This window comes from Thermobia domestica, chromosome 14 (assembly GCF_964235325.1).
Source record: "Thermobia domestica chromosome 14, izTheDome1.hap1.1, whole genome shotgun sequence".
Lineage (NCBI taxonomy): Eukaryota > Metazoa > Arthropoda > Insecta > Zygentoma > Lepismatidae > Thermobia > Thermobia domestica.
Window position 1 is genome coordinate 74,812,209 of NC_137467.1, and position 20,285 is coordinate 74,832,493.

The 20,285-nt window shown below is 34.6% G+C and overlaps 2 protein-coding genes across 2 annotated transcripts in view; both read left to right on the forward strand.

Moving 5' to 3' along the window:
• Positions 1-20,285, forward strand: part of LOC145670624 (O-acyltransferase like protein-like) — a 430,615-nt gene that overhangs the window by 322,640 nt on the left and 87,690 nt on the right. The gene's annotated exons all lie outside the window — the stretch shown is intronic.
• On the forward strand, positions 429-18,375 carry LOC145670627 (uncharacterized). Its single transcript, XM_081739420.1, has 4 exons — positions 429-684; positions 4,257-4,408; positions 10,064-10,198; positions 18,334-18,375. The coding sequence occupies exons 2-4, from the start codon at positions 4,262-4,264 to the stop codon at positions 18,373-18,375; spliced, it is 324 nt and encodes a 107-aa protein (XP_081595546.1). The 5' UTR covers positions 429-684; positions 4,257-4,261.

The following is a 20,285-nucleotide window of genomic DNA, read 5'->3' on the forward strand; positions in this document are numbered from 1 at the left end:
CTTCAATTCAGCTCTCTGATGCATTTGGAGAAAATTATACAATTTATCTTCTTTAGTCCCGAAAAACTCTCTTTTAAATTAATAATAATTAGCTACGAGTAAGTTCAATTGGCGGCCGTGTTCACCAACAAATTGCAACTGTTGAATGAGATTCATAATGAATTTCAGTGAAAATGTTTGTTGTAGAAACAACATTCAACGTTAAATATCAATCAAGTTGTGGATGAACTAAGTATAACATTCAACGGCTGGTTTTCGGAGTTTAACTTAGTCGATCTTAGTCAATAATAGTTGTGAATTTTGTATGCAATGTCGAACAGTGATATCGACGAGTTTAAAGATATCTTTCATTTACAGCGACTAACAGAAGATATCTTTCGCCACTCATGCTTCACTATTTCGATACTTGTCTTCATATGTTTGTTTTATTTCAGGTTTTTTCGAAAATAAGATCCTGGATCAGGTCACGACGGAATAGAGATCGAACTATTCAAAGGGAACAACTTTTTTACAATCCATTAGTGGATGATTTATCACCAGATAATCCTGAACCTGACCATCCAGTTGAAGAGCCTTATTATTCATATTTCTACCTAGACTTTATTCTTTATATTGACGCTCCATACGAGCTAGACCTCAAAATCCTGGAAGCGCAGGGACGTTCGATTGAAAATATTATTTCAGGTATGCTACTATTGTACAAATAAGTTAATTATTTTATATGTATACGAGCAAAAGTGCATTCATACTTTGGACAACCAACAATGCAGATCAACTTGATTGCTTGAGAACTACATAAGTTGTCTTACAAGTGCACTAGTTTGTTTGAAAAATGTCAGTGTACCAAACAGCAAAAAATATCCATGCTTCTGCGAGGAATAAAAAATCGGGTAGAAGACACCGTTTAGTATTTACAGAACAATTGCTATAATGAAAAAGTTACAAAGAAATCTTATTTAACATAAGACATACAAGGAAAAGTCATTGTTGGTCAAACACTCATTTCACAAGTTACAGTATTTTGTAAAATCTCTGAATGTTTTACATTATTCGTTTGAACGTTACCTTGACTTTTGATAGTTATCAGTTTTAATAACTGTACTAAAACTTGATGAATTAAAATACCAGGTCGAGGTGTTTTCACTTCCATCATTGTTTTGCGAGAATATTTTTTTTGATCAGCAAATCCATCGTAGTTCTTATTTTTATAAAATGTATTATTATTATTATTATTATTATTATTATTATTATTATTATTATTATTATTATTATTATTATTATTATTATTATTATTATTATTATTATTATTATTTTCCATTTACACATTAAAGCTAACAAGAATATTTTCTGGAGTTATGTTACTGGTTTCCAGTGTGTTCGGAAAATGAAACAACAAGAAAAAGAAGGACAATCTAAGAGATTAAAAATAAGATATGCAGTGTGTGTCAGTTCAATTTACTAAAACCACTGCATCAATAGAAAACATGTCATATGTTTTAAATATGACAAATAGTCTTATTTTGTGTGCACATGAGTTTGTGTAATTTAATCCCCAATTAATAACAAGCATGTTTTTATTAGAAGCTTATACGATATCAGAAGAATAAGACTTCTCTCTTGTAACACGCCGTAATTATCATTCACTATCCCTTGCTATATTCTAAGTAATCGAGAACTGTAATTATGTAAAAGAAGAATAAACAAAAATGAACTAAAACATAATCAAATATGAATATCAATGAATGTTTCGGATAATATTTCAATTGTAGATATATCTACTCTTTCTCTCTTTCTCTCGGTTAATATGTGCATGATTCTTGCATCTTATCTCTAGATAGAGAACTTGGAACAAAGAGAAGTCATCATATACCTTGCAAGAACAAATTAAATTTTGACGTGCAGTGGGTTGGAAAAGAATACCCCAGGATTTCTAGCCCAGTGCCTTATAACACCTTACATGAAATAATGGTCGAAGAGAGAAAGAAGAGAAGGAAAGTTTGATTTAAAAAAGAAAAATACGGAAATAAACACAGAAAATTTGCCGAATGAAGGCTTAAGTAGCTAAGGCTCTATTAGGACAACTCTTTTAAAGAAATCTTGAGTGTGACACATTCATTTTCTCTCATAGAAGCCTGTGTGTCTTGGTAGGTATTCAATTAATTACGCTGAAATCTAAAAGATACACCTTGTGTGGTAAAAAAAAAACAAAAAAAACTATTATCTGTCTCAAAGATTTTTGTCGCGGGTCTACATTGTTTAACCCTTCCAGGAATCGATGATATGAACAATCAATCCATACAATATGCATCCACTTTTTAATTTAATTTAATTATGTTTAACAAATTTATTCAAGTATCAAATATGAATAAAGTAGTTATTTATATTTATTTTACTATTGCTGTTCACACAGCAATCTGAAAAAATAAAAATTGGAACAAATCTTCATAGCTTAGCACTTAATGTTAATATAACAAAAGTATTTCAACTAGTCTAATACATTAAGTTTGTTACAGATGTTCTAAAAGAAGCGGGAATACAATATTGCGGTACATATATTACTTAATGATTTTAGAATGTCCTACGACTCGATTAAGAGGGAAATACTGTACAACATTCCTACAGAATTTGGAATACCTAAAAAGCTGGTTAGATTAATTAAGATATATTTAAATGAATCCCAAAGTAAAGTCTGAGTAAGAAAATTCTTGTCCATGGGGTTTCACTTCTAGAATGGTCTAAAACAAGGAGTTGCGCTGTCAGCATTATTATCGAACTTTGTTCTGGAATACGCTGTAAGGAAAATTAAAGATAGCAACGAAGGCCTAGAGCTGAGTGGTATTCACTATTTTATGGCATATGCTGATGATATACATCTGATAGGGGATGGTAGGAGAACAATTCATTATTCTAACACTCTTCTATTCGCTGATGACCTTAAACTATTCTCCAAAATTAATTCGCTTGAAGACTGTACAAAACTACAAATAGACTTTAAGAACTGGTGTGACAATAACAAGTTTAAGTTGAACGTAAATAAATGCAAAACTCTTTCCTTTACCTGCAAAGAAAACACCATTAAATATGGCTATTCTATTGAAGGAACTATTTTGGAGACACCTACTTTAATTAAACATTAAGGAGTGCTATTTGATCTTAAACTAAATTTTACTTATCATATTGAATCAATTGTTAATAATTCATACAGAAATCTTGGCTTTGTTATGAGAATAGGTAAAGAGTTTCAAGACGATGTTACGTTAATGAAACTCTACTTCTGTTTTGTGTGATCACAATTAGAATATGCGACTCTGTCTTGGTCACCAACAACACTAAAACATATAGATATGATTGAAAGAATACAATCAAATAAATAAATAAACATTAGAAAGAAATGCAGAGGCCCTATCAAACGCTTGCAGGGCCATGGCTTTAGAAATAAATGCAGCGAACACTAAATACATGGAAGTTCGCCAGAATGGTAATACTACAAATTATAATATCGTCAAGATATCAAATAATGCTTTCTACCAAGTAGATACTTTCAGATGCCTTCGAACAATATTAACAGACCAAAACCACATCCATGAAGAAATTAAATGTTTACTGAAAGCAGGAAATTCGTGTTCGGTTCAAAATCTTTCGTCTTCTTTCGAGGAATTTGAAGCGTAAAATATAGAAAATGACAATCATGCATGTTTTGTTGTATGCATGCGTGCTTACTGTGAGCGAAGAACGTAGATTGGAAGTATTTGAGAATAAAATCTTGAGACGAATATTCGGACCAAAGGGAAACGGGAATGATGATTGCCAGAAACTTCATGATAAGGAACTGCGTAATTTGTACCATTCAACAAACATCGTTAGGGTCATCAAGTCTAAGAGGCCCAGTGTGGGCAGGTCACGTAGCTAGAATGGAAGAAAGTAGTTACAGTTTCAAAGGTTTGACTGGAAACCCAAGCAAAGAACGTATATTAGGAAGACCGAGGCGCAGATGGGAGGACAATATTAAGTTAGATCTCGAAGAAATAGGAATACAAAATAGAAACTGGATCCAATTGGCTAAGGATAGAAGTCACTAGTTTTTGTGAACGCGGCATTGAACTTTCGGGTTCCATAGGCCATACAGTTAGTTACTTAGTCAATTCTATTTTTCTTTCAGAAAAGAATAAATTTTTTGTACTTATTCACAACTTCTATTCCCTCTGATGTTAATTTCCGTATATACTTATCTTTCTTGTGATTTTTATTTGACGCAGGCAAAATGCCACAATTAGAGAGGCATCAAACAGCCCTGAGAAGATTACAATACAGAATTGATTTATTCACAAGAGACTTAAGAGTTGAACGCCAAAATACAAGTGAGAATATAAGATCTAATTTCTCACCTTGGGTAAAAACAAAAAGACAGGTAAGTCTAATTCGTATCATATTAAAATATAAATCAATATTTTAGCTTTTAATTAAAAGCACTATCGTTGAAATGTAACATGCTAAAGCACTAACTATTCCCAAAATTTCAGATTTTTTTTTATCCAGGCCCATTGGAGATATTGGACAGTGAAATGTGCCAAATTGGCATAATTCTCCAAATTTACGATTTTTTTCATTCCTTTGGGAGCAGCTACAGGTCTGCAAGTCTTCGAGTATAAACTTATGATCCCGGACTACATGCACACACAAATTCCCAAACATGTCTCCAATATCCAAAAATGTTGCTAAAAGGCCCTAATTTCACTCCTTTTAAGTGGTTTTAGGCAAAAATGTTAAGAAATCAAAATTTTAGCTCTGCACAAGTTGGAGACGTCCAGCAACTTTCAATTTGGTAGGACAAACACATGCTGAGATGTTCAAAACAATATAAATGTTTAAAATACAGAAAACGCAAAATGGCGGCAGCCGCTGCGTCGCCATGCGATGTTTAAAAAATAATTAATTGCAGTTTTGAAGTACTCTAATATAGGATAAATATTCATTTAAAAAATTGATTTTTTGGAGATGTTCGAGCGGCAATTTTCCGTTTTTCTCGATCACTTAGCTTGGATTGAACCCTTTTATGAAAAAAAATCACCGACCACCTTGCAGTCTTCAAATTTGTTAGAGACCTTGCGATATTAAGGATTTGTAATATTATCAACCCTGTGATTATTTCGAACTTGGATTTCATCAATGTATTTCTATTTACTGAGGTTAGGTCTTTTTCAATTCGATTTCCTCAGAAAGGTACCACTCATGAAGCTTGAGGTTGACACCCCAGCATTAATGTCTAAGACTCGCCCTCACTACCGTTCACTTTCTGACATCACAAATACGTTTTGAGAGGACGGTTCGAGCTTTAAGGATTTACCTTATATGAAAATGAAGAGGCAAAAGAGGCGTGATTAGAGTCTTCGTCTTCGAAACAAAACCATTTGCTCGGAGGGACTCGTGGTACTTGAATTTAGATTTTTCAAGAGCAATATCGACAAGAGGGAGGAAAAGAATGGACTTGCATCTACTGACGAAGGTACATTAAAATCTCCGAAACAATACAGTGACAATGCTAGACTTAGAATATTATGAAAATTCCTTAACTCCTATCCTGCTCTCCTGTATTTTGTAGAAAATGAAATTGTGTTCATGTTTTCTTTCAAATATTACCATAGATCTACATCTCCTATAATTTTCATTATTATGTATTCGGCAATAGATATTATTGAATGACGTGTTCAGTCATTTTCCAGCTTTCGATGCCGGTGATGGAGAATAATTCTCGAAATTTATTAATTTTATGCCAAGTATTTTTCAAAGTTGTAGCCTCAATTCACAAAATTACAATGGTAAATCCGTCATATTACAGTACATTCAGTTAATGGTATATAATTACATGGTCATGGATTTGTGTTTCTTACAAACAGAATGTATATGTCTTTAGTCTTTTCACTTGAAGGTTCAAACATTTCTACTTACACTTGTTACTTGCTCATAGTGAGGAACTCCTTTCTTTCTTTCAAATTTGATTGTCTTGTTCTGTTAATTACATACAGAATTACTGTAAGGGTTGCCAGTTGCTTCTGTTTGCGGCTTTTAGACAACGGGTGAAGGTGATATTACCCTCTTTTTAGTATTCGAATTTGATGATAATCATGGTAGTATCTCAGAAGAAATTTCCCTTGTAGTTGTGAGAATTGATGTTTGAATATCCTCAGAAAATCTCTGGATATGATCTTGCAGAAGACTCTGCTACATCAATAATAATAAAAAAGCCTTTTTATGGTGTGATATCCTGCGGACAACTTTTCAACCAAGGAGGCAACATTAAGATACATGCTCAAGTCTCGGTCATAGCATTGGGTACCTCACACAGAGTCTCTGTGTTAAGCAAATATAGAATAATCGCGAATTAACACGAGATATACTACTTGCAGAAGAGGGGATATGTTGGTGGTCAAGATGGAATGGGTGTGACTAATAGTGAAACGGGAACTTTTCGGAGTCAACCGTAGCGGATTGATTGTAATATAACAGTAAAGCTATGAAAATTACAAGACATCACTAATATGAAGAAATTATGTACTTGGCGTCAGATTTTGGGAATAATACGTAAGAAAAGGAAAACATGTATACCCTCGAAGTGCTAGCCCGGAACAAGCAAATGGTAATGCATAGTTAATAAATAATAGAAATCGCAGAGTTTCACAGAATTCCTGGACAAGCATATTATAAATGTTCCTGAGAAGAACATTTAGAACATTAAGTACGTTACCTGTTATTCCAAAAGTATCGCATATAATCCAGCCCGTCTTATTTGCTTGTTATCTTAAAAGTTTCATTACTGTATATTTTCACAACACTCCATATACATATATAAACCAAGCAATTTATTTCTGTAAAAGTTGGAACATAACCCTGGCATGTATACAGTATGCCATTTATATTTTCATTACTAAATGTCACAAACTATCTCTTTACTTCTTAAAGATGACATCGCAATGATGTGCTTCCTTTCGTGGTTCACATACTAATAGCATGTTATAGAAACTGCAGAATACTCGGTGTAGCATATCTCGCAGAATGGCAGTGATTTCGCCTTCAATCTTCTGTTTCAGGATGTGTACGGTACATCTTGCCTTTGAAATGTCCCCATGGGAAGAAATCACACACACTAAGATCAGAGGATCTCGCAGGCCACGGAATGTCACCGTTACAGGAAATGATGCACCCTGAAACAATTGGCGAACGAATTTCATCGATAGACGTGGCTCCGCCCATTGTATCATACAAGAAAGAAAGGCTCAGTGTTCGTATTCAACCCGAGTTCCTTAAAGAATTATACAGAAACAAATAATTTACGCTTAACATTTTCTTCTGTGTACATGAAAACCAAAATTTTCGTTGTTTCGGATAGTTATTTAACCGTTTTGTGTCAGTCAATTATGTGTCCCTGGCTGCCAATAACCTGTAAGCATCATGTTGAAACACTGCTACTGAAGTATTTGACAGACAAGCAGTGCCGGACTGGCCACGTTGTCTACTTGCCAATCGCCAAGGGCCCGAGCCCCGCAGGGATCACGAGGCGCAGGCCTTGGTCGAATTTTCGCGATTGCAAATGTGTTCTTGAGTCTTCCTACCAAAAAGGTTGCGGAAGGCTAAGTTCGTCTTCCCGAAAGAAGTCTTCTCGGACCTCTCTTGCTCATATCAGTACAGTCCCATAAGCCAGTAAAACTTCAGACTTAGCATTGGCCCCCGAAGTAACTTTACGATTACGTTTGATTGTCTCAGGTTTTTTTTTTTCGATCTGCTTTGTACTACATATTTATTCAGTACAGAAAATATAACGTTGTCACTTACCACGTTTTGCTACTGACGTATTAAGTTTATATATATATATATATAATATATATATATAAGTTCGCCACTTATAGTTCCTGGGCCAGTCAAATAAGCTAGATATGATTATCCATAATTTACGGGTTAATGTGGAATTAGTCTCCAAAATATATGGTTTACCAGATTGGCTCAAATGTTAAAACTGACTATCACAACAACCAAAATTGAGATCTATCTACAACAAGTTTAACCTTGTCTGCAGTGTCGAACTGGGCACGTTCAGGGCCCTTGGCGCGGGTTCTTAAAGGCACCTATATCTATCTATCTATCTATCTATCTATCTATCTATCTATCTATCTATCTATCTATCTATCTATCTATCTATCTAAGATGTATTTGTGGTTAAGTGTAAGTGTGCGTGAGCAGTGTGAAGTGTGAAACTTTTACTAAATTCCCTTCCTCTACTTAACATCACAATAGAGGATGTTGTCATTTCCACGATCACTGCCGAACTTCACATCTATCTTTCGTTGAACAAAAAAATATGAAGTGAGTTCATGATTACTAGATATATACTTTCAAAGAAACTACATTTATGAAAATATTTTTACCGCAGGTATTTTACATATGAGAAGCAGAATAATCATTATTTAAGTAAATACGAGGGAGAGGTGAAAAGTTCTCGGCTCTTTTTCTCTCGGCCTGACGATGAAAGACTGCGAATTTCAGTTTGAAAATGATGTTATTTTTCGACATAATCTCCCTTAACTTTAATACACTTGGTCCAGCGTTTCTCCAACATCAGTATTCCTTCCCGAAAGTGCGAGTCTGGAAGGTCGTGAAAATAGTCATCCACGACCCTCTCAACTTTTTCATTGGATGTGAAGCGCTTCCCAGAAAAGAAATTTCTTCAAGTTTGGGAATAGATAGAAGTCAAATGGTGCCAAATCAGGAGAATATGGGTGATGACCGAGCAAATCGTACCGCAAATCCCACAGTTTTTCAATCGCCAACGCACCCCTATGCACAGATGCGTTGTCCTGGTGAAAGATGATTTTCTTCTTCTTCAAGCTGGGCCTCTTCTCGCGAATTTTGGCATCCAGCTGGTCAAGAAGGTTGGAGTAATATTCGCCTGTAATTGCTCTTCCTTTTGCAAGGTAATCAATTAATAGGATCCTTTCGCATCCCAAAACACGCTGGCCATGACCTTTCCGGCCGATACGATCATCTTCGCTTTCTTCAGCGCTGCACCACCAGCTTACACCCACTGCTTGGACTGCTGTTTCATTTCTGGCGTGTAGTGGTGAACCCACGTCTAATCCATTGTCACAAATCACTGCACAAAATCGGTCGGATCCCTTTTGAATCGGTCCAAAGATTGCTGCGAAAATCGTTTTCGCATTTGCTTTAGGTCGGCAGTCAGCAAATGCGGCACCCATCTTGCGCAAAGCTTTCGCATCCCTAGTTCTTTGTGCAAGATGTTTCGCACCCGTTCCTCCGATATTCCCACACTCTCAGCTATCTCACCCACCTTCACTCGCCTGTTTTTCAATTGTTTCCGGTGTGGTTGCGGTTTTCGGCCTTCCTTCACGTGAGTCATCTTCGAGGGATGTACAACCACGTTTAAATTCAGCTGCCCACCTTTTAACGGTTGACATGGAAGGGGCAGAGTCCCCGTAAACTTTTGTCAACTTTGGATTAATTTCATTTCATTTTAATATATCTTCGCCTTTTAACATTTCTCCGCAGTTCAGACGTAAATTCCTTAAGGGGGCAGACTACCAAATATTTTGCCCGTTTTTCGTAGGTGAAAAGAGAAAATGAAAGGTAACTTACCACAATAATAGATAATGTTATTTTACACCTGAAAATACGAATCGGAACAATAATCAGTGTTGCCATCCATAGAAATGACAGTGTGGCCAAAATTTGAAGTACCCAAAAATCTTGGTTAAGTCAGAGACTAGAAAAATAAACTGAACGGTAATTGATGACTTATCATGATATCTGTGTTCCTTGTTAACTACTTTTTAAATATTATTTGTATTTATTTGGAAATAATTTATTTTGTAAAATCTTATGTAAGTTATTACAAAATAAATACAAAATAAGAAAAGTTGCTAGCTTTTGAAAAAATATTTAGTAGTCTGCCCCCTTAAGTCTTTTATTATTTCATTGTATAGAGTAATTAATATTTGTTTTTTTTACTCTTCAATAACTACTTCAATATAATTGGTGTTTTTGTATACCTATTTAGATAGAACTGGAAGATCAGATATTACAACTTGTATCAGACAAGAAAAAGCTTGTGCGTATGATTAAAAATGAAGAAAAGGAAATGGACGAACTTAAGAGAAGACTTGCACTGGTCTCTGATCTAAGACTAAGGAGGGTATGTACATGTGAATCCGTTTCTTTCTTTCCGAAATAGTTGTTTTCAGTCTATTAATACGTAGTTATTTCATTATATGCAATTGGATTATTATCACTCTAAGAGCTATTATAATAAGAATTGTAATGTTATAGTACGCGGCACCCGTACTGGCGTATGACCCTGAGCGTTGCTCTCATGTTGACCAACCTAGTTGTAGTGACATTACCAGCGCAATGAAGTGGAAGACTGCTTCGGCTGAAACTAAGATAGAAATGTGACGTTTCGGACGTAAGGCAGTAACGAATATATTTCTGAGAATATAAGTGAAACAACCATGTTTCTAGCTTTTTTAAGTGTTTTACGGCTGTTTTATTTTCTCTCGTTTCTTACTGTCGTTATTGCTTTATTATAAAACTTAATTTTATCAACGAGAATTAGGTTTAAGAGATTAATTTTATTACTCCCCTCAAATTTTAAATTTGCGTCAGTTCTAAAAGGAATGTACAACTACAACTCTACAGTGCGTCCTTTTAGTACTACTGTGTAGAACTGTTTGAGGGCACTAATCTCAATAAATTTTAAACTTACATTATTAGGTTATAACAGCTGTTCCTATTATTACAATTTTTAAAACTATTTATACGTTATTTCTTGATTTAACTTTTTTGAGTCCATGTATATTGGCTACGATTGTTATGTTTTAATCAGGGTGGATTGATTTAAATCAGTCTGATTTAAATCACGATTTTAATCAAGATTTAAATCACTTGATTTTTTAAATAAAAATCGTTGATTTAAATCAAATTTCGAAATAAATTAATTTAAAGTGAAAATAAGTAAAATCCCGTTTCTGTTCTGTTATTTCGATTATGGAAGGTAATAATCATAATACAATGAGACTCAAATGTATGTACAACACAGTATGAAAACGAGTATCATGCAGAGGATGATTAGGAAAATTCCCGTTTTGAACGGGTAACGGAAGAATCCTGCTTTCTTGTCTTCGTAACATAGGGTTTTTAAATCGTTAACTATTCCAACGGAGAAATCACCATCGACATTTAAGACAAAAATTCTTTTATGTCCACGTCTATTTGTTTGTTTCCAGATAATAGGGGAGTATTTAGAGGGGCCCGATCCCCTTTCCGAAACAATAAATAAATAAATAAATAAATAAAACTTAAGGCGAAATTTATGTACTAAATACATAGAACGAAGTTCCTCGGGATCGTAATACTGCAAATTTTGGATGCGTTAAAATATCGAATAATACTTTTGATAAAGTGGATTCTTTCAAATATCTAGGATCAATATTAACAGAAGAAAACGATATCTACGAAGAAATTAAATGTCGACTGAAAGCAGGGAATTCGTGTTAATATTCAGTTCAAAATCTCTTGTCACGAATTCTGTCCAGGAATTTGAAGATTAAAATATATATGCTTGTTGTTCTCAGGGTGTCTAGCAAGCAGCATAATCAAATTCCCTGACTTTCCCTGACAAAATTATAATTTTCCCTGACTCTGCCATTCTTTTTTTCTTAGTGACTCATGAAAAGTAACTTATATTTGAATCATGAAAATGAAATCTTTCAGTTTTACGTCCCACGATTATGCCGGTTAGGTTAAAGGAGACGGTGATGATGAGTAATGAATGAAATGAAGAAAGTGGGAGGAAACGGGAGAACCCCGAGAAAACCCACGACCACTGTGTTTGTCCACCACAAAGTTCACACGGTGCAAGCTGGGATCGAAGCAGGGAACCCAAGCACCGGAGGTGAATGCTCTACCAGTGAGCCACCGCGCCCCTAACTTATATTTAAAGTGAACTGTAAGTTTTCACGATTGTTTATATGCTTATACAATATTCTACAAACGTACAAACGAACCAATTCATTTACCTGTAATTTATGACTATTTTAGTGGTATTTCTTCACCCCTCGTAGCCTGGGAAAGATTTCTCCCTGATACACAATGAAATTCCCTGACATTTTCCCTGACCCTGCAAATTCCCTGACTTTCCCTGACTGGTAGACACCCTGCTTCTGTATGGTTGCGAAACATGGTCGCTTACTATGAGGGAAGAACGTAGACTGAAAGTGTTTGAGAACAAGATCCTCAGACGAATATTCAGACCCAAGAGGAGCGGGAATGGGGAAAACTTCATAACGAGGAACTACTTAATTTTTACGGTTTACCAAACATTGCTAGGGTCATCAAGTCTAGGAGATACAGGTGGTCAGGTCATGTAGCCAGGATGGAAGAAAATAGGAACACTTTCAAATTCTTAACTGGAAGACCAATCGGAAAACGACCATTAGGAAGATCTAGGCGCAGATGGGATGACAATATTAAGATGAATCTCGCAGAAATATTAATACAACATAGAAACTGGATCCAGTTGGCTAAGGATAGAAGTCAGTGGAGAGTTTCCGTGAACGCGGCAATGAACCTCCGGGTTCCATGGGCCATAGAGTTAAACAGTTAATTTTGGGCGAAATTTATGTACTTTAGATGTATTTCGTCCCGCTGGGTAGTTTCGATGTTTTAAAAAATATACTCCTGCCAAATATCAGGAACTTTCGTGAAAAGAAAAGTGTCATGTTGATAAACATTGCTGTACGTTTTTTCCTTAATGCTTAAGAAATATTGTTTCGGATTGAAATAGGTTAACGATTGAGGATTAATTCGAAATTAAACCAAAATACTTTCACTTAAATGGCATAATTGTCATTTAATATTAATTCCTAATGTTTTTTTCTCCAGTTCGCGACTTGTATTATACGAGGAGAAAGATTTGATTTAAATCAAAAAAATCGATTTAAATCAAAAAAATCAACAAAAATGATTTTTATTTAAAAAATCATGATTTTTTTCCACCCTGGTTTTAATTCTTCTTTAAATTTTCTTATGCTTCATTTATTTATTCTGTTTATTTTTTGATTAGATGTTTATTTAGTGTTTAATTTTTATAAATGTATGATTTTATTTATTTTGGTGGACTTCTTCTTCTATCTTCAGGTTTTCCCTGTATGAGCTTGGTTTTCAACTACTATTTCAGATTTCTCTCCTGTAATCATATTTAATTCTTTTATTATTTATACACTGTGTGTTTTATTTAATTTTGCCCATTTTGCACACTAAAAGTACTAAGAACACTAACTTGACACTTAATCCACATTCACCAAACCACACTAAACCACACTAGTCTACACTAATCATTAACGCGTTCCTCTTGATAGTCCTTTGGGTCTTCGTTTATTGAATCTTATCGTGGTTGGAATATATTTTTGACCCGGTAACACAGGTTTGAGGTCCAGGGCCCACTCAGAGTACTTAGTGTGGACCCTGGTCCGAAGTATCCTTCCATCTCTGCCGATGTAGGGATCAATCTTTATTAACATGAAGTAATTGAGACATTCACGAAGTCAAACTTGTGAAATATGGAGACACAGTCATAACCAACATGCAGACGTCCACATCAGATGAACCCGCCACCCGAAGGAAAGACACACTTCCAAAAAACACACTCTAGTGCGTCCGGGGTTTCGCTACAAGGCACCTATGCCTTGGCAAGCACTAGCACAATCACACTCATTCCCCCCGGCAAATACGGAGTTCCTGTATCTTCCACGACGGTGGCGCAGTGGCTCAGTGGTTGAGCGTTCACCTCTGGTGCTTGCTTAAAAAATATCTCATTCCACCTCTGAAATTCACACTTTTCTTACCATTTACAGAACGTGGCTTATTATAAGCTTCAACTGTACTTCCCCTAATTATTCTACCGAAATTTGTTATGGTGTGCTATGTAGGCTAAGAACGAGGATTTCAGACAGTTGTACGTTTGTTCGAGTGTAGCCAACAAGAGAGAAATAATAGAGACAAAAAATGTTTTTTTTTCAAAATTTCCCCCTAAAATCGGAAATAAAAATTTTCTGTAGCTGACAACAGTGCTACCAGACACACACAAACTATCTTAAAAGAAGCTTTGGTATCCCTATAAGATATCCTACAAGTATTGTGACGATGTCTAATAAAGTAAGCAGGTCATTAAAAAATATTTCAGTCTGCCTAAAAAAATCTCAGTTATCTTTCCACTTACAGAATAAGGTCTACTGTAAACCTCAACTGTACTTCCCCAAATTATCCTATTGAATCTTTCCGTTGCGTTGTGAAGGGCAAAGACAAGACTTTCAGATACTGGTACATTTATTCCGATGTAGCCAACAACAGGGATATAATAGACAAAACACATAATTTTCCCAAAATTTTCCCCTCAAATCTGGAATTAAAATTATCCGTAGCTGGCAACACTGCTATCAGACAGATGCAAACACTGGTACATTAAACATGGTACATCTTAAAATAAACACTGGCACATTACTAACATATCCTACAAGTATCATGGCGATATTTGAGAAACAAAGCTTCTAATTACGAAAAATATATTTCGATAAACAGAAAAGTAGGAGAAAATCAAGAGTTAGAACCTAAATCCGAATTTTTCGTGCGTCCCCTAATTACCCCATTGTAACGATATGTACCCGAGTTTATTCAGTAAGGACAAATGTTCGACTGGCGTAAGTTGACTTGCACTCGGACATATAGGTACGGTTTATAACAAAAATTTCGAATTTTTTGCCCAAATTTAAGGAGATTTTAATTTCCGTAGTTTGCAACACTGCACACAGGCCCGTCCAATTGATGTCAACAATTAGGTATCCATCCGACGTATCTACCTGACAAGTCTTAAGGAGGTCTCTCTACAACGAATGAAGCTACGGGGGAAAAGTAATGAAGAAAATTCGAAATTCGAAAATTCTCGAAATTTTGACTGAAGTGAAATTTGAGAAGGAAATTCGACACACAGAAGAAAAAGAAACTAAAATTATAAACTATGGTCCAACCATATTTGGCAAAAAATATACAGATATCTTAATTAGTGTATATACAGGAGCGGATTAAAAAAGTGACACATCCGGATGTGCCACTTTAGCCACCTGGGCCCGAAAGGGTTATTGTACATTTGATTACACTTTTTTGACTAGTAACTTGTGTTGTTGTAGTAATTATAATAGTCTTTACTAATAATAATATCGTTGTTGTAAACAATCACTTTATAAGGAAACATTTTCTCTTCTTTTTACATCTTGGTTCCAATACTGATGCTGAGAAATGCAGGGTGTTTCAAAATGAATATCGGGGAATTAAGTCTTCGTAGTACTTATTACATTTTATGTACAATTATAAACAATACATCAAATAAAAGAACACCTCAAAGTTTTTGCTTCAAGTGTTCGATGTGAGCTTCATTCGTCACACAGCACACATTGAGTCGATAGGCGAGAAAGGTCCATAAACTTTCCGCCATATGGCACAAAATATTCAATTCACACAGACGGTTGCACTGTAACTACAGATTCAGTCTTTGCAAAATTAAAACACAAAAAGTTTTCTGCTCTCTAGTCTCCATCTTTGCTACTTGCTCTTTCTAACGGCAGACAGAGGGAACAATACATGGCATGCGTGTGTACAAAACTGTTTGAGTTGCTCTTTCATTTGATAATGCTTATAATTGTAAGTTAATTGTAATAGATACTACAAAGTTTCAAAACCCTAATATTCATTTTGAGACACCCTTCATTACTTCAAATTATGTTATCCTATATACATGTCTTGTATGTACAGTACATATCATCAGCGCCGGCCCTAGGCAATTTGTCGCCGTGCAATGACGTAATTTGCCACCTCCCTCTATTCTCCAGAAATAACAAATCTTAAAAGTCACGATTTTAAGTATGCTACTCCAGCATGAACAACGAAGGGGAGGGGAAACTACATTCGCACTCAGAAAGGCTTAAATACTTACTACAAATACAATATTGTCGTGTCTGTTGTTTTCTTTAAATATTAATCTATTATGTTAGTGAAAGATAAAGCAAATACATCTGAAAGATGGTAATCCTTTTTATAGAATGCAATATCGAGTTTCAATCTCAAAATATCAGTTTGCAATTATAGTGCAACTAGCTCTTTTATCTTTATTTCTTGATTTTCCTTCTACATCTGTTTTTTTAAAAAGTGTTTTGCACCTTCAATGTTAACGATCTTATTTGCTACAAAGACAAGAGAAGCTTTCATATCAGAACTCAGATAACTAACAAAAGCGGACAGGCGTTCGAGAACTGAGTTCTTGTATTTGACAACAATCAAGCAATTTACTCAGGGATTTATTTTACCATTTGCTTTAGCACTGATCATGTGACTTAAACAAATGGGACCTAAACATAATTTATGAATGTAGTATTCAAATAGAAGGTCAGCTTAGTAAATTTAACTACAATGATCACGAAGTCTGTTTCCAACAAGAAATATTTATTTTAAATAAAATACTTTTGAAGGAAATAATAAAAACTTCTGACCAGAGTATATACACTTGTTTATTAAAAACTAAATTCTAGTGTGACAGTGTCGACAGCTTAACGTTGTCTTCATGAGACAACACTGTTACATACTGTTACACTAAAATTTAGTTTTTAATAAACAAGTGTATATACTCTGGTCAGAAGTTTTTATTATTTCTTTAGTTAGTTCCAGATTTATGACAGATATTGCAGCCCCGTGCGAATGCGGTAGAGCCGGCAATGCATATCATACATCTAGTCAACAAATTATTTGTATATGATATTCAGAAAATTATTAGTAGGCAAATTAGTATTAGTTTTTACCTTTAGACAAGTTATTTGCATTTTATACTGTTCGTGATATTATTTTCGTACTTATTAAAGGCCTACTTTCACGAAAGAAAAAAGTTCATTTATACTTTTATTTTTTGGTTGATATTGGTGAAACTACAGAAACCCAGATTATTAGTAGGTACGCTACTGATATAAATTGTAAAATATTTGTACCGTATCAGATCTAGTATTTAATTTATGCTGCATTTTATGGTAATTACACCTACATAAAAATACTTCAGACTTAAATGACGTAAGATACATTACAAATGACTATTTGAAAAAAAATGACTATTTAAACACTAAAGCTCATCATCATTTTATAGTTCATTTCCAAAACTACCGTGAAAATTTTAGGGAGCCAAAAAAAACTTTAGTGAGCCGGCCAACCATGTCCCCCGTGGATATCAGCCTGACACACTTCTCTTGCAACAGATTGTTTCACACATGGCAATGCACTTTTAAATTTGATGCTCTTAGTTTGTGAAAGGTACATATTATTTCGCTGTACGTGCATTGTACTTTCTTTTCGAAGAAGTATCGTTTTATCACCAAGTACTCTATGTTATGATGACCTTGTAATATCTACCATCCTAGTTATTGTACACAAACAGATTCACTAAGCATTATTTTTCAACTTGAACAAGTAATGGCGTTTTAAGTGTTTGTGCATAAAATCTAAATTGAAGGCATTTTCCAACGGGCCCTTTGTTCAATAGGTATATGATACTGGTATTAAGAAACCTCAAAACTTCCTGTTGTTTTTCAGCTTCCATTGATAGGTATTTTCTAGACAAAATAACATATTTATCATCTTCCAGAGTTATAGGTAATCTGGATCCAAACTTTATACAAATGACTTGGAAGAATATAATAAAGTAGAAATTATTTTAAAATGATTTCAAAAGATCACATGAATATAGAAATTGTAAACAAGTAACCATGATGACGTTATGATAGATACTATTTTGAACGACACTTCTTAACGAGAATAATGATATATACATCATAAGCGTATGTGATACTATTTTGCTGATGCTGCAAGAAGTTTTTTTTTCTGACATGTATGATTGTATCATGATGGTGCAATTCTTGTGCACAATGTTGCCAGATATTATTGTTCTACACGGTTCAGATTCCTTAGAAACGATTCTTTCTACGGCTTCGAAACTTTTTCATTAATAAGGAACATCAAGTTATTGATCGGAAAATTAGACGCTGTAGGCACCATCCATCTAGAAGATAATAAATATGGTAGTCGTTCGGGGTCCAAGTCCGTCTGAAAGTGGAAAGTCTATATTCTTGTTTACTTCTACTCTTGAAGAATTATATAAATATATGTTACGTTTAAAGTTGTTAAGATCCTCCCTTACTCTCCTCAAAAAATAGTAGTGACTATAAAGTTTTTATGTTTCAGATTCAGTGGGAGCGGGAGCAGCTAAGTCAAGAAATTGATTAAACAAATAATAGTCAATGATAAGAAACAGTGATTGAAACAGAAGGTAAGAGAATTGTTTAAAATGACGAGTTTATTTATGTTCTCACAGCTTCGTAGAATAGTTTTGAATCTATTTTAGTTAAAGTTGAATCTAGCGCTGTTTGACTAAATGTAAGAATATTTTTATATCAAAATAAAAAAAAACAATCTTTGTAACTCACTCGACCCTAAGGATTGTATTTATATTTTCATATACAGTAAATTGAGGTATACAGTATATGTACGAATATTAGATTTTGTTTCCCCATGTATCACAGGCTTCTTATTTTATGAGTGATGTTTTTCTGTTACTTTTCAACATAATTTGAGTCTACTTCTACACTAAATTTGTAGTCTTCGTCTTAACTCAACTGTCAAAGAGCTATGAGAAGACTTTTGAGGGATCTCATTTAAACATGAACTCCATTTCAGTGTAGAAAACTGCTTGAACAAAAACCTTTCAGGTTTAAAAACAATAAGAAATAACCGAAGGTATAACCAAGTGGGGTAGAGCGGATTAACAAGCAGTCTAATATTCTTACATATATCTAAAACGTTTACCATAATTTGTTACGTAGTGCCTAACAGACATGCTTTGTATGAGCATGCTTCCAGGTTCATTTCCCGGTGAGGATACATTCTTAGAACACAAATCTCACTAGCGATTTCAATAACTCTATTGTCTTAGTAAGTGAATCCTGTCTCATATAGCCTTGATTCTGAAACTAATCATCCAGTCTGTCACCATATCAGCTCCATGTAATAAGCAAAACTACTCAGGGAAGACCATAACTAACTGTAATGTCGTTGATCTGCTCTGCGCTTCCAGAAGTTATCGCTTGAACAATACTTCCAACTGATGACTTGTACAGCCACCAACAAAATTATCTCCACCATGACTGCTCTAATTCCATTACATGGGGTCCAGATCATTTGCAGTTGTGAAAACGCCTGGGCAATGCAACCCAACTTACATGAAAATTTTCTCGGCACTGACAGCAGTTGGTAGCACTCAGGAAGGTGTTTATGCAGGTAAAATTGTAAAGTAGGTGATTAATGAAACAGTTCTCCAGTCTAAGATGAATCTCTATGGTTCGGATCGTTTTGCCCAATGAACACCATATAGTAACGTCAATATTGCTGTGTATGTAATGTATTATTTCATTATATACTATGTGTTCAGAGAAATAAAAATACCGACCACACATGAATCAGAAAGTACTTGAAAGTAGATGAAAATATCAAACGTAGAAAAACTGCTGGAAATAAATGTTTGTAATTCATTGCCTTTATTGACAGATCTTCTGCAATTATCCTCATTCCAATATCTTTTTCTATCCGGGGACGAAATGATCTTGCTTGTTACACTGAATATGCATTGAATTTGGAATTGAAACATTTTGAAAAAAAAAAGTTTGAATATGGCCATGATTTGAACCTGGGTCCGCAAAGTAGAAGTTCAATGCGCTAACCACATCCCTACCTCGTCACTTCATCTTCCATCCAAAGTATAAGGTAGTTAAATCGTTTCATGGAAGATGATACACAAGAGACTAATGCTGGTATAAGGAGACGATCCTTATGTGAATGTCACAATGACTTACTCGAGATTATCTTTAACTCAAACACACACACACGTATATATATATATATATATATATATATATATATATATATATATATATATATATATATATATATATATATATATATATATATATATATATATAAGACCTTCGTCAACGAGAAAAATATCACGAAACGTTTTTCAGGTTGAGACTACTTCATCATTTTTAACGATGGGCACGATGGGCACGATTTGCATTACAATTCTTCCTCACCTTAATTTCAATTTGTAAAGATGAAATGACGTCGGAATTATTTTTACATTT